At 32.5% G+C, this 12383-nt stretch overlaps 2 protein-coding genes across 2 annotated transcripts; one reads left to right on the top strand and one right to left on the bottom strand.

Annotated features, from left to right (window-relative positions):
- Positions 1-1329: 1329 nt before the first annotated feature.
- LOC145326282 (cytidine deaminase-like) lies at positions 1330-5731 on the top strand. Its single transcript, XM_080169497.1, has 7 exons — positions 1330-1451; positions 2444-2506; positions 3054-3096; positions 3378-3442; positions 3854-3942; positions 4645-4711; positions 5488-5731. The coding sequence occupies exons 1-7, from the start codon at positions 1407-1409 to the stop codon at positions 5557-5559; spliced, it is 444 nt and encodes a 147-aa protein (XP_080025623.1). The 5' UTR covers positions 1330-1406; the 3' UTR covers positions 5560-5731.
- A 474-nt stretch (positions 5732-6205) lies between these two features.
- Positions 6206-12132, bottom strand: Mesh1 (Metazoan SpoT homolog-1). The gene is made up of 10 exons (XM_080169496.1): positions 12029-12132; positions 11285-11359; positions 10741-10770; positions 10166-10240; positions 9778-9820; positions 9357-9412; positions 8969-9011; positions 8504-8574; positions 7928-7992; positions 6206-7271 (listed from the first exon to the last, which is right to left on the bottom strand). Exons 1-10 carry the CDS (start codon positions 12086-12088, stop codon positions 7214-7216), a joined length of 576 nt encoding a protein of 191 aa, XP_080025622.1. The 5' UTR covers positions 12089-12132; the 3' UTR covers positions 6206-7213.
- Positions 12133-12383: the final 251 nt, after the last annotated feature.

Here is a 12383-nt window from a genome sequence, read left to right as displayed (position 1 = left end):
CAGAATTTTGGAACAATGATTCCTATAACCACAAGGTAATATATTTTAGTAGAAAAAAGGGTTGGCAATTACAATTGTTGAAAACCACCATCTCACCCTCCTTAATGTATGATAGTAGTCATCCGTTCTATTATACTCAGGGATCTAAAGGGATAAGACAATGGCCGATAAATTTATGTACAATGTACATCCCCATACATACATACATTGATTATACACAAAATTACTTATTCTGTAGATTAAAATCAGTGATCGAAACGTTAGAAGAACAATCATTCTAAATAACCAACCAATCAAAATTCAGTTAAAGTCCCTAAAGTTGTAAAGCCAAAGCAAAAGAAAATGTTATAGTAAAACTTTGGAAACTAGTGTAATGAACCGCCCATTGTCCCCTCTCTCTCTCTCTCTGTATTATACTACACTCAAGTCAATTGCCTCACTAAGAAAAATAGTACAATTTATCTGTTATCAATATATCAATATCATATCAATCATTTACAAGTAGTTTTAAATCATCTTTTGACGTGAATGGTTCTTCATAAAATTTGTAGTGAAATCATATTTTAAAACAAATTATAGTTACTAGAGGCTATGCCCCTAGAGGCTATGCCCCTAGAGGCCCCTGAGGGATGAGCAAGTGCATAGGGAAGTCAACCCCTCAGTTTAAATTGTAGTTTGAAAAAAAAAACAGTTTTGGCACCTTGCAGTGGCTAAGGTGAGTGTTGTAGTACCTGTTATAAGGATTAAGCATAGGAAAAAAACATAGCCTAACACATATTAACACAGCAGTGACATTAAATTATCGTTTGAATTCAGTGATTAGGAATATTGCAATGAAAAAAAACTTATTTTCAAAGTTATGAGCTAAAATCATGCAAAAATTTGATAAGGTATTATTACAATATCTATTTATCACATTTAAATTTATGAAGCATATTCATACTTTTTAGATGATTTTCTCAAATATAATTAAATCTCTTTATCAGAGATTGAAAGATTCTTATCAGATTGACCGCTTTAAGAAAATGATTCTTAGTTTTTATATTTATTCTCTTTTTGTATCGACAGTCTATGAATTGATGGTATTATCCAAAATGTTCATATGCAATGAAATGTTCATTTTCCCATTGACTCATTTTCGTGCCGTTGCAGAAAATCAACCCTGTTGAACCTGTTTAAGGATAGAAGCAATCCTCTTAATTCATTGAATTAAAATTACTAGTTCCGGCTTCTCCACTAGCCACTAGAATCTTCGCCCCCAGAAGCGTAGTGGGGTTTAGTGGCATCGTTTCCTCAGGACTAACAAAACTGGCTTTAATCTTATAATTATTCATTTTAATATCCGCGGAAAGCTGTCTATAAATAACTATTTTAAGTTTACATCTTTAATTTTATTTAGAACGAAAATGACAACAGTAAAAAGTATTGAAGATTTTGACCCAAAACTACAGGTAAAAAGTTGAATGTAGTGCAGTTCACGGTAAAACGTTCCTGGTAACGATTATATCCAAAACTTTAGAGCCTACTAGCTGCTTAAAGGCTGGACGTACATATAATTCCCGCACGGTTTTAAGCGGCATAAGATTTCCTATAAATAATATGGAATAGCCAAGATCCAATAAAGCACAATAATTCTTCACTTAATACAAAAGCAAAAAAATTGTCTTTGCCGCGCATTTATGTGCATTGCGAATAACTGTGCATTATTGAGTGACGACCATCCCAGATTATTTGTAGGCCTTCTATTGTTGGTTAAAATTAGTTGTGAGCATAATCTTTACACTCCACCGTTTGGCCGTTATAAGCCTTTAAACGTCATAGATTTTTTGGAGGTTATTGGTGCCTGGAACATTTTTTCACCGTTAACTGCACTTGATCCGAAAAGTTTCTACACTATCCCTGTTTATACAGTCAGAGGTGTGCTCATGATTTTGTTTTATCTATACTGAAAGTGAAAATTATACCCTGACTAAAAATACAGAGAGAGGGCTATTTATTGCACTACTCCCCAAACTTTTATGATAACGCTATATATCTTATATTTTGGCTTAACAATTTTGGTGACTTTTATTGAATTTTGATTGGTTGGTTCACGAAGTCAAGTGTTCAAACGTTCCAACCATTAACTTCAATCTACAGAAGGGGTAATTTTGTGTATCAACATTGGGGACGTACATCAATTGATTGACCATTGTCTTATCCCTTTAGATCCCTGCTAAAAGTATATCTTGGGGGGAGGTAGGAAATGGTATCGTGGTGCGAAGTGCCAGAAAAAAACTGCCTCACAAAAACAAATGTTTTTAATACGTCTATTTTCTATTTGCAATAACATGCAATTTTGCTATATTTCGGTGTATACCAATGTGCATTACCGACAAAAGTCCAAAATAACAAATATAAAAACGTGCAAGATGACTAAAAAAATTGAAAATATATTTTTTAGAAATTATGTCGCGACAGTATAGAAGCAAGAAATATGTCGTATTCTCCTTACAGCCAATTTAAGGTAAGTTTTTATTTCAACTTTAGATTTTAAAATGGATGTATTGGTTCATATGGAGAAAACAATTGCCTTTGTTTACTATGACACAAAACCAGTGGCGTGCACATTGTTTCTCCAAGGGGGTGTATTTTTAAAGGTATGTGCGAAAAGCCTAAGACAGGACTTATGCTTAATGTCTTCAGGACTTGGACTTATTCTAAGCCACTCTAAGCTCCAGCCACAAAATTCCAATTCAGAAGAATTATGGTGGCTGCGGCTAGATAAGTCTCAGCTACCGGGCCAAAGTATTATTTAGCCGCAGCCACCCTAATTCTTAATCAGCCGCAGCCGCACTCAGCCTCAGGGGTCAGCAAGCCTCAGCTACCTCAACCGTGTGGCTGCCTTGCCCTGCAGATACTAACTTTAATAAATCATTTAAAGAACTAAATTTCTAAATTCTGCGTTAATATCAAAAGGTTTCGCATGAGAAAGATAAATGTAAAGGCAAAAGTCATTACATGAGCATTGCAGACATACATACAAACAAACATATCAACAGTGTTTCTTTTAGGTTGGAGCGGCTCTTCAATGCTCAGATGGTTCTGTTATCAAAGGTGATTTTTTTAACATTCATATTTTATAATTTTGTATCGAATAACGTGTCATTTAAAAAATCAAACGACCGTGGAAAATCATGTATAGGTTTCTGGATTAATTTCGTTGTTGGTTTAAGATGCCAAATTATACACTCTAATAAAACAAAAATATTAGGCACCAAATATTTCAACTCGATTGCCTTTTCTCTAAATCCATGAAAAATGCTTTGTAATACAATAATTTTCATACTATGACTGGGACAAAATTATTATGAACCGAGTAAATAAATATATTTTAGGTTGTAATGTTGAGAATGCATCCTATGGTTTGGCTATTTGTGCTGAAAGAACAGCTTTAGTAAAGGTACCATTTTAAATTTAGATAAATTTTTTTTGTTAATCAAATATTTGTAATACAAAGTAGAACAATGTCTGTCTGTCCGTCTGAAGAAGCTTAAGATCTCGCTAACCACTGCACTAATTGAATAAACCTAGAGGCTATATACTCGGAGGGGGGGGGGGAAATCCCGCCATCCTTCCCCCAAAAAAAATTACTTTCCCCCCCCCCCCTAAAACACACAATGAGAGAAGAATGAAAAATACTGGGTATAAAATATAAATGTACCTAAAATGAGCATTAAAGGTACCAACTTCCCTCTAACGACAAAGTCCCTATACAGGCTGAGGGCGAAGCCATTAGTGTAAAAAAAAGATTAGATTAGAGAACCAAGAACAAAACTTTCCAAATGTAGCAAGCGAATATGTTTTTTTTAAGGCGGTATCTGAAGGTAAACAGGATTTCACATGCATAGCTATCTCGGCAGACCTTAAGGAAGAATTTGTCGGCCCTTGCGGAGCCTGCAGGTTAGTTCAACTAAACAAGTGGTTCTATGTTTGTGTTTATGATTAACCCCTCGAACGTGCTTATTAGCTTAACACGAAACGCATCTGCTCGTCGCCGAGAAGGTTATAGGTTCTAATCTCAGTCCGACACCGCATAATAACTAAAGATGTTAAAAATGATTCCTACTGCTTCTATGTTAGTTTAATGAGTTTTACTAGAGACGTTAAAAATGGTATCTCCGCTACTTTGTCTGGTGTGTGACAACATTAATATTAAGAACAAGGGAATGTCTTGGCCCGCAAACAGGCGCAACTCATTACCATGAATAGGTAGGACTTCTAGACAAAAGGTCGGAAAATCAAAGGGTATGTTATTTAATCTCTATTTTCACAAATATAAAAGAGAGGGGTAGGTTTCTGGTAGAATCCGTAAAGGTGAGTGTTTTAAGGCTTAAAAATATTAGTAGAAAGATAATATTCACTAAATATGTGTATTTCTTATTGAAAAGAACCAGGAATAAGGTATAACCAACAAGCAAAATAAATCTAAAGTAATATTTGGGGGGCAAATGGAGAGGTCGTCAATTTTACGATGTGTTGCCCCCCAACGACAGCTGAAAAACACGTATAGGTTTCGTGATTTTCTTCCGAATTAATTTCGTTATTGGTATGAGCTGCTTCCAAACTCGGAGGGAAATTATTAGTCCATTTTTTGTATTTTAGACAATTCTTAGCTGAATTTCATCCAGAAATCCCAATCTACCTTGTGAGGCTTGATGGTAAAGTTCAGGTATTCCTATTTTTTTGTGTAGGTATTGAGTCTGAATATCTGCTACTAGCGGCAACGCCACTAGAGGCCTCATGAGGAAAGGCGTAGGGGGGTGAGTCGACCCTAAATTTTCAATGTTAGAAAAAAGAAAGATAAATTAGAGGCGATTTCTCTGTGGAGGATGAAGGCACCCCAACCCAAAATAGTTATTTACCTTTCCTGAACCTATGAGAAACTTTTTTGTAAAGTAGAACTATGTTGGTCCAGCAAGATCTTTAGCTACAGACATCCGGTTACTTTTATATCCTTTTTTTATTGAAGGATAATTTGATTAAAATAAATTAAAAAATTAAAAATAAAATTGAGGGGAGGTCAACCCTCCACCCCCCCCCCAAAAAAAAAGCCGCTAGTTTAAAATAAACAAGCAATAAGCATTTGAAATAGCCTTTTTAGATTCGTTTTGATAAGTAACCATAATCAGCATAGCATGAGAAGCGAAGAACATTTTAGATATAAAGGAACTAGGAAATTATATCGTGTTAAAATTTATCTCGTATAATGTGAAGCTTATGACAAAACATAGATAATAATTCAACTAGGAATAGTTGATATTTTTAGGATGAAGTTAGCTTTCGGGAAATTATACAGTGGAAAACTTTTGTTTCTCGTATTATTAGAATAAATCGTAAGAATACCAAAAATTAAACTAAGTTGTTTTTCTGCTAGTATTTTATTTTAAGTTTGACGGATTATGGAGTCAGTTTGACCATCTTAATGTACTATATTTATTGTTTAAGGTGACAAGTTTGAAGTATCTTCTTCCTGACGCATTTACACCAAAGAAAATGGATTTTGATTTTCATCATTAGAAAAAAATAATAAAATTTTAAAAATATATCATTTTAGTATTGCTTAACAGAATGATTTACAAACTACCCATAAATATCGTATAAATATCAATAGTGCCAACTTTTATATCCGCAAAAAAACATATGATTTGATTATATGATGCTTTCCCTAAAAACACCTATCGAGCACTGACAACCCCCTCCCCTCTTCAAGGACATCCAAGTAACCAGTTTAACCTATCCTAACATGATCTAAAAAATAAACAATGTAAAATCTAGCCATAAAATAAAGGGGGGGGGGGTGGCGTTGTTTTCTGTCATGCTAATTACTATCTACCTATTGAGATTTTGTCGTTTTTATTATTTTTTGCGCGGAAGGGATAGCACACCATTACAATTTATTAAAATGTAGATAATAAACATATAAAGATTATATAAACTTTTGTACAGTATTCTAATAAATAACCAGTTCATATAATTGTTTTTGGAAAGAAAAATTTAATAAATTAAATTGTTAATCATATTTGATTGAATCAGATTTTAGTAAATTCCCAATTATTATGACACACAAAATTACTTATTTTTTATGTTAAAAAATAATCGGTGGAAAAGTTTGGACACTACCATGATAGAGATGCTTCGCAGTTTTATTGATGAATAAACATAGTAAGACGAAAACAATATATTTTTGAAAAAAAAAATAATTTTCATCACAATTTTAAAGCACACAATTTTATCATTGATATGTCATATTATTATTAAGAAGTACAAACGAATAAAAAGCAACATGTTTTATGATTTTTATGTCAAATTTTAGTATTCTGATATTTAAAGCAAAAAAAGCAACAAGCAGCAGCTGTTACTTTTTTTAAAATTCTCATACCAATTAATATTGCGAAGTTTGGATTGTAAGAGGCAATAGCTCTACCTAGATGGTAGTATTACTACGTCCCCAAACAAGGTGTTTTTTTTTGTCAAGATAAAAGCATTTCTTTATTGTTTTCTTAATAAAAAAAAGTAATATATTATATCAAGCTTACAAACCCATAATATCACACAGACAACACATTAAAAGATAAAAAGTCAAATATTAGCATTTAATACTTCGAAATTACAAATGGTTTGGTAATAAATACATAATTTGAGATTTTTAAAAATCACAGTTAAAATAAAATCAGGTGTGGTCAAATGTAAAATGATCCTGAGATCGAATATCTCAAATAATCGATTAACTTTAAAGGCTGCTGGTGGCCAAACGGCTGAACTTAGTAATTACTTAATAATGCACATTTATCTCGCAAAGCAAATAGATGACCGAAAAAGATATATTTGAAGTGTGTTTTCTCAGTCAAGCTTTCCCTGTGTATCATTGGATCTCATTTAAATAAGTTAAATGCCTTCTTTTGCCGCTTATGTGCTAGAATAACACGTATGTTCAGCTGTTTGGAAGCCAGCAGCCTTTAAAGTTCATAGATCTTAAGAGATAATTTTTCCGTGAACTGCACAAGATCAAAATACTTGTTATCTATTTATTTAAAAGCTAAATAGTAAAAAAAGGCACACGCTGTCAAAGTTTAGGTAGTTGCAAAAAAGAATAAATAATGTGATCTCAATATTTAAAAGCAAATCCTGTTACTTTTAAATAAGGATGACCCGTCTAGATTACAATACTGAATTACTCATGCAGTTCATTTTCAAGTAGAGTAATATTTGCTGGGTCCTCTACCCCATTCCTGAAAAAGATAAAAAAATTATACCATAGAATTTTTCAACTTATAAGAGTAAGACGTATAAGACATGTCACAATAACATAACAAAAAACATTTTCGATTGTTTAGGGGATGGTTTAATTTGTGCAGTTTGGACTTTGTCAAAGTGTTTGAAAATGATTTTAAATCATACCTGATTTATACAACTGATAAAACCATAGGTTCAGACATTTATAATAGGCCCCAAGGCACTAACATTCCAACTATTAAGACAGCCAACGCTTTCATTGCACGACCTTTGTCTAGAAGTCCTAACTATGCATGGTAATGAGTTGCGCCTGTTTTTGGCCAAGGCATCACTCTACTCTAACTATTACTGTCGAGTATCTGACATAGCAGCAACAGTTACCACTTTTAACGTCTTTTCTTATGACGCGGTTTTAGCCCTGATTCGAACCCATAACCTCCAAGCGCGGGTTTAATTAAAAGTCTAACACAAGTTTTAAACTATTCCATAGAATCCTGATACATGGCTTAAACCGTCTTGGTTCAAATTTAACTATTCTGTATAGTTAGTAGCCCTAAGAATTTAAAACACGCTGTGTTAGAATACAAATTTTATGAGAACAATACGCATATTTGTTCTACAATTTGAGAATAAAAAGAACAATTTGAAATACCTTGTTAAAACTTGGTCAATTTGTTCTTCAAGACGAGAATTTATACCTCTACACCCCTTCACCACCTATAATCAAACTATATCTATAACGTAGCATAATATTCATCTTTAGCATGTTTAAATAAGCATTGATGGTTCATATAATAAATAAGTATAGATAATAAGTATATATAAAATAAGTATAGATGTATAACCCAGACAACTACCTGGCCCCTGTGTTAAAGACCTTTTCGTCTGCTTTCTGCTCTTTTGCAGCAACTTGGCTGTACTAATATTTACGATGTTTTTGGATAATAATCAAAGACCTTATTGTAGTTCGGCACATGGTCCACGTAATGGGGACAAACAGTTATTAAACCCCCTCACCCTCTATTCTACTCTCATGTTCATATTTCATTAAATCATTAATTTTCATTACGACTCATTAAATTTTGCAAATTAAGAAAAAATAGGTTTGTAATGTAACATATTAAGGCAAAACATAAAAAGGCAAAAGATATAGTTCCATTCTAATATTTTACAACTCCCCCCCCCCCCCCACACCCCACGCAGATCTAAACCTATGCTGTTTTTTTACCTTAGCGGCCCAGATAAAATACTGGTGCCTTCTTTCCTCTGTCCAACTTTCTGGTAATGAACGCTCAAGATCTAAAACATAAACTATTGAACCAATTGAGTTTTAAGTTTTATGGAAGCTTTATATAGATTACATGAAGGTTTTAGGCTATAATATTCTCACTTTTCACTTTGAGCCGGATCGCCAATGCCATTTTGATTTAAAGATCGATATGAGGTGCGCTAATCTGGATCACCTCTCTGGCGCACCCCAATCCGGCTCACCACTAAATTATTTGAAGATCCAGCACAGTTCTTTTTCGACACGTTATAAGATAGGTTTTCATTAAATGAACTCCCCAATAAGTGATGTCTATGTTGGCAACCTAAATTAACGACTTTTTTTCCACTGTCATAATATCAACGTATATTCTTCATCTATTACATTTATATAGAAACTTATTTCTAAAAACAAATTGTTTCTAACCTGTAATATTGTACAACTTATCAGCCAATTTTACCAACTTTGCCTAAAAATTTTAAAAATCCATTATCTCAATAAACAAAGTAAGCTAACTAATGTGTACATTTTTAGTAGCAAAGCTACTCTTTTTAGTATTTTTTTCTGTCTGTCCCAATTTTAATGTTCAAAATTTTCTAACTGAGGGAACTTCTGATGTTTGAGGATGTTTGATTTTTTTTTATTTTAGTTTGTAGACTTTCTGTTATCTTTTTTCTTCCTCTATCTGTCTCAATGTTTGACCATAGTATTTGGACGTAATTGTCTTTGTTCTGAAATTCAGTAAAAAATGTATCTTCTTGTATTCTTTTAGTAGTAAAAAGTATGTTTTTCCTTTTTTATTAAAAGTTTCCACCTGTTTTGAAGCATTTTTAGCATGTATAATTTGTAACCTCTTCCGTTCTGCTTTTTCTAAAGTAATAAATAAATTTTTTATAATGTTATAGTAATGGAAAATGTTTAAAAACTAAAATAGTTAGTGAACACAGTTTTCCGCGGATAGTGTAATGAAAAATTATAAGATTAAAACCTGTTTTGTTAGACCAGAGGGGCCAAAGGCACGGGCTAACAAAAGTGGTATTAATCTTATGATTTTAAAGTACTCATGGAAATTGTCTGTAATATGATGAGAAAACATGATTTTTCAGTATGGCTGAGAAGCATTTTTATTGCAGCGGCATTAATCGGTTAAGAAGCCATCTAAATACAAAGCAATTGGGACTTCCAGGCAAATTCCTTTTTATAAAAAGGTTTAAAAGAACAAAACACTAACTTACCCAAACCTTTTTGGTCTGTTACTTCAGCTACAATACTGGCAACCTAAAAAACAGAATAACGATGTACAACCACAATTGTGATAAACAAAATCACCATTGATGAACAATAAATTATTATTGTAAAAGTTTGGACAAACCAATCCAAATTTTATGAAATTTTTAAGCCACCGAAGGTCCCCTTCTCCTGGTTTATTTATAGATCAGTCTGTTCATACAGTAGAAGGGGAGGGCGTGGGGTAAAAGGGAGTTATTTCAACCAGCTGCAAGGATCACTATATCAGAATAAATGAAAATCTGCTGCAACTCCCAAGTACAAAATTAATGTAACACACTTATAAATCAAATCCGCCAAAATTATAAACAAAAATAATAAGAAATAAAACAACACCTGTTGACCAAAAACTGAACTAATTTCTTCTATAGTTGTATCCGTGTCTTCCACTGTGTCGTGTAGTAGGGCAGCCTGATCACAAATATAGAATATTCATTAAAAAGATTATATCAAATCTAAAACTAAGCGACGCTTCTCCATTAGATTAGAACCGGTTCTCATCCATACAAAAAACGCTATATCTAGCATCGTATTATATCCAGTTTTCTACTAATATAAAAATGTACAATCATAAGATTCTACAAATATAAAATATACAATCATTTTTAGGTTTTAATACATTTTAGTACATTTGATATCCGCGGAAAGCTGTTTATATTACGATGTGAGAAATTACTACTATCAAATCATTTAGCCTTTTTTTTCTCTATTCTTACATCTTATGGTTCCCATTACAAAAAAGCACATATTATTTTCAATATAACTTAGATTTTATTTCTTTACAAATCTTCCTTACAAAAAGATTTCAACATTCCAGTTTGAAAGAAATTGCTGAATTACATAATAAATTTAGAATGATTTCAGCAAAAGACAAAAAAGAAATCTAATGATGATATTAAAAATATAATTACCTGAATAACATCTGTATCCTCAACACCTGCCTGAACAAAATATTTTTTTATATTTTTATTAAATAAATTATGGATACTTTGACTTGAATGTCATATTGATGAATAACAGCAGGAATAAGGTATAACCAACAAGCGAAATAAATGTAAAAGAATATTTGGGGAGCAGATGTAAAGTTCGTCAATTTTACTATGTGTTGACCCCAACGGCAGCTGAAAACAAGTAGGTATAGGTTTCGTGATTTAAAAAAAAATTGATATCGTTGTTGATATAAGCTGACATAAAGTCCATTTTCGCAATATATATCACCATTTGATTGCTAAACCTTTCTCTGTAAGTTCTAGCGTTAAATGGTTAAATGATATAGAATATATGTATATTGAGAGAGATTCTCACATACCATGATAAAATGTTTCTCCCAACTGTCTAATCCTCTCCCCTGACCTTTGAAGACCGTATTGACTGATATCTGAGGACTAAATCAGCAACCTAAATTGACGACAAAAATACCCCTGTCTAAAAAGCCACGTATTGACTGTAACCTACCTCTACTAGATAGTTTGCCACCCCGATGGGATGATTGATGTAGGGAGTCTTCTCGGGATCCTTACGTCTTTGATTCTAAAATATATACAAGGATGACAACATCCATGAAAAGGGAAGCTTAAATTTAGACAGTACGACAAACGAACATTAAAACCTAAAGTTTTTACCGTTTTAAAAAAAGAATGTCATTATAATTATAACTAAAATTCGGTTTCAAGATTATAGGGTAATACTAATCATATCTTTTCAAATTTTAATGTCAAAATAGCCAAAAAATAAACATGATTAAAAATGGATCTAGAAACGGTCTGTTAATTATCATAATTCGTTGCTAAACTTTGTACACTGTTACAGGAATTATAATGCCATGTTTGTAAAGTTCTAACATGCCTAATTAAACGATAAGAGCTATCCGTTATAATCATTTCAAACATTGATAGTTTTATGGAATTTTCTCCAGGGAGGGAGGAGTCATTGGGCTGCAATTACACTAGTCCCCAAAGTCTTACAATAACGTATTCTTATTCGTTGTCTTAACAACCTTGGGGAGTTTAATTGAATTGAGAATGGTTGGGTGTCCAAACTTTTCAGCCACTAATTGTCATCTACAGATTCTGTAGTATAGAAAGAGTAATTTTGTGTATTATCATTGGAGATGCACATAAATTTATCGGCCATTGTCTTATCCCTTTAGGTCCCTGGATTATTTCTAAATATAAAATGTATGTATAATATTCTCGTCACCTTATGCTTAATAGCAGCAAAATTAGTAGTCTTGATGATTAAAGCTGTAGTGGCACTCATTTCAGCCTCTGAAAATATATTGTTCAAAAAAATACAATATGTATTATTTTTTCAATAATGTTAAAAAATAAATATAGTTAATATAATATGATATGATACATTGATACATACTTACATATTAAGCTAAAAAAATAGAATCGTGATTTAAATAGTGGAATTTTATTAAGAAGGAAAGTACTTTAACAATATAACTTGTAAAAGGACATACAGGAAAATTTACGAAAAAAGGCCGATTTTACATGAGTTTTCCCTAGTCGCGCGCTCCATGTGCATTATTATAACTATGGACTTATTA

This window comes from Acartia tonsa, chromosome 8 (genome assembly GCF_053477335.1).
Source record: "Acartia tonsa isolate MP-2025a chromosome 8, ASM5347733v1, whole genome shotgun sequence".
NCBI classification, from domain to species: Eukaryota; Metazoa; Arthropoda; class Copepoda; order Calanoida; family Acartiidae; genus Acartia; species Acartia tonsa.
The sequence above is the reverse complement of the archived record's forward strand: the minus strand, read 5'-3'. Positions and strand labels throughout refer to the sequence as shown.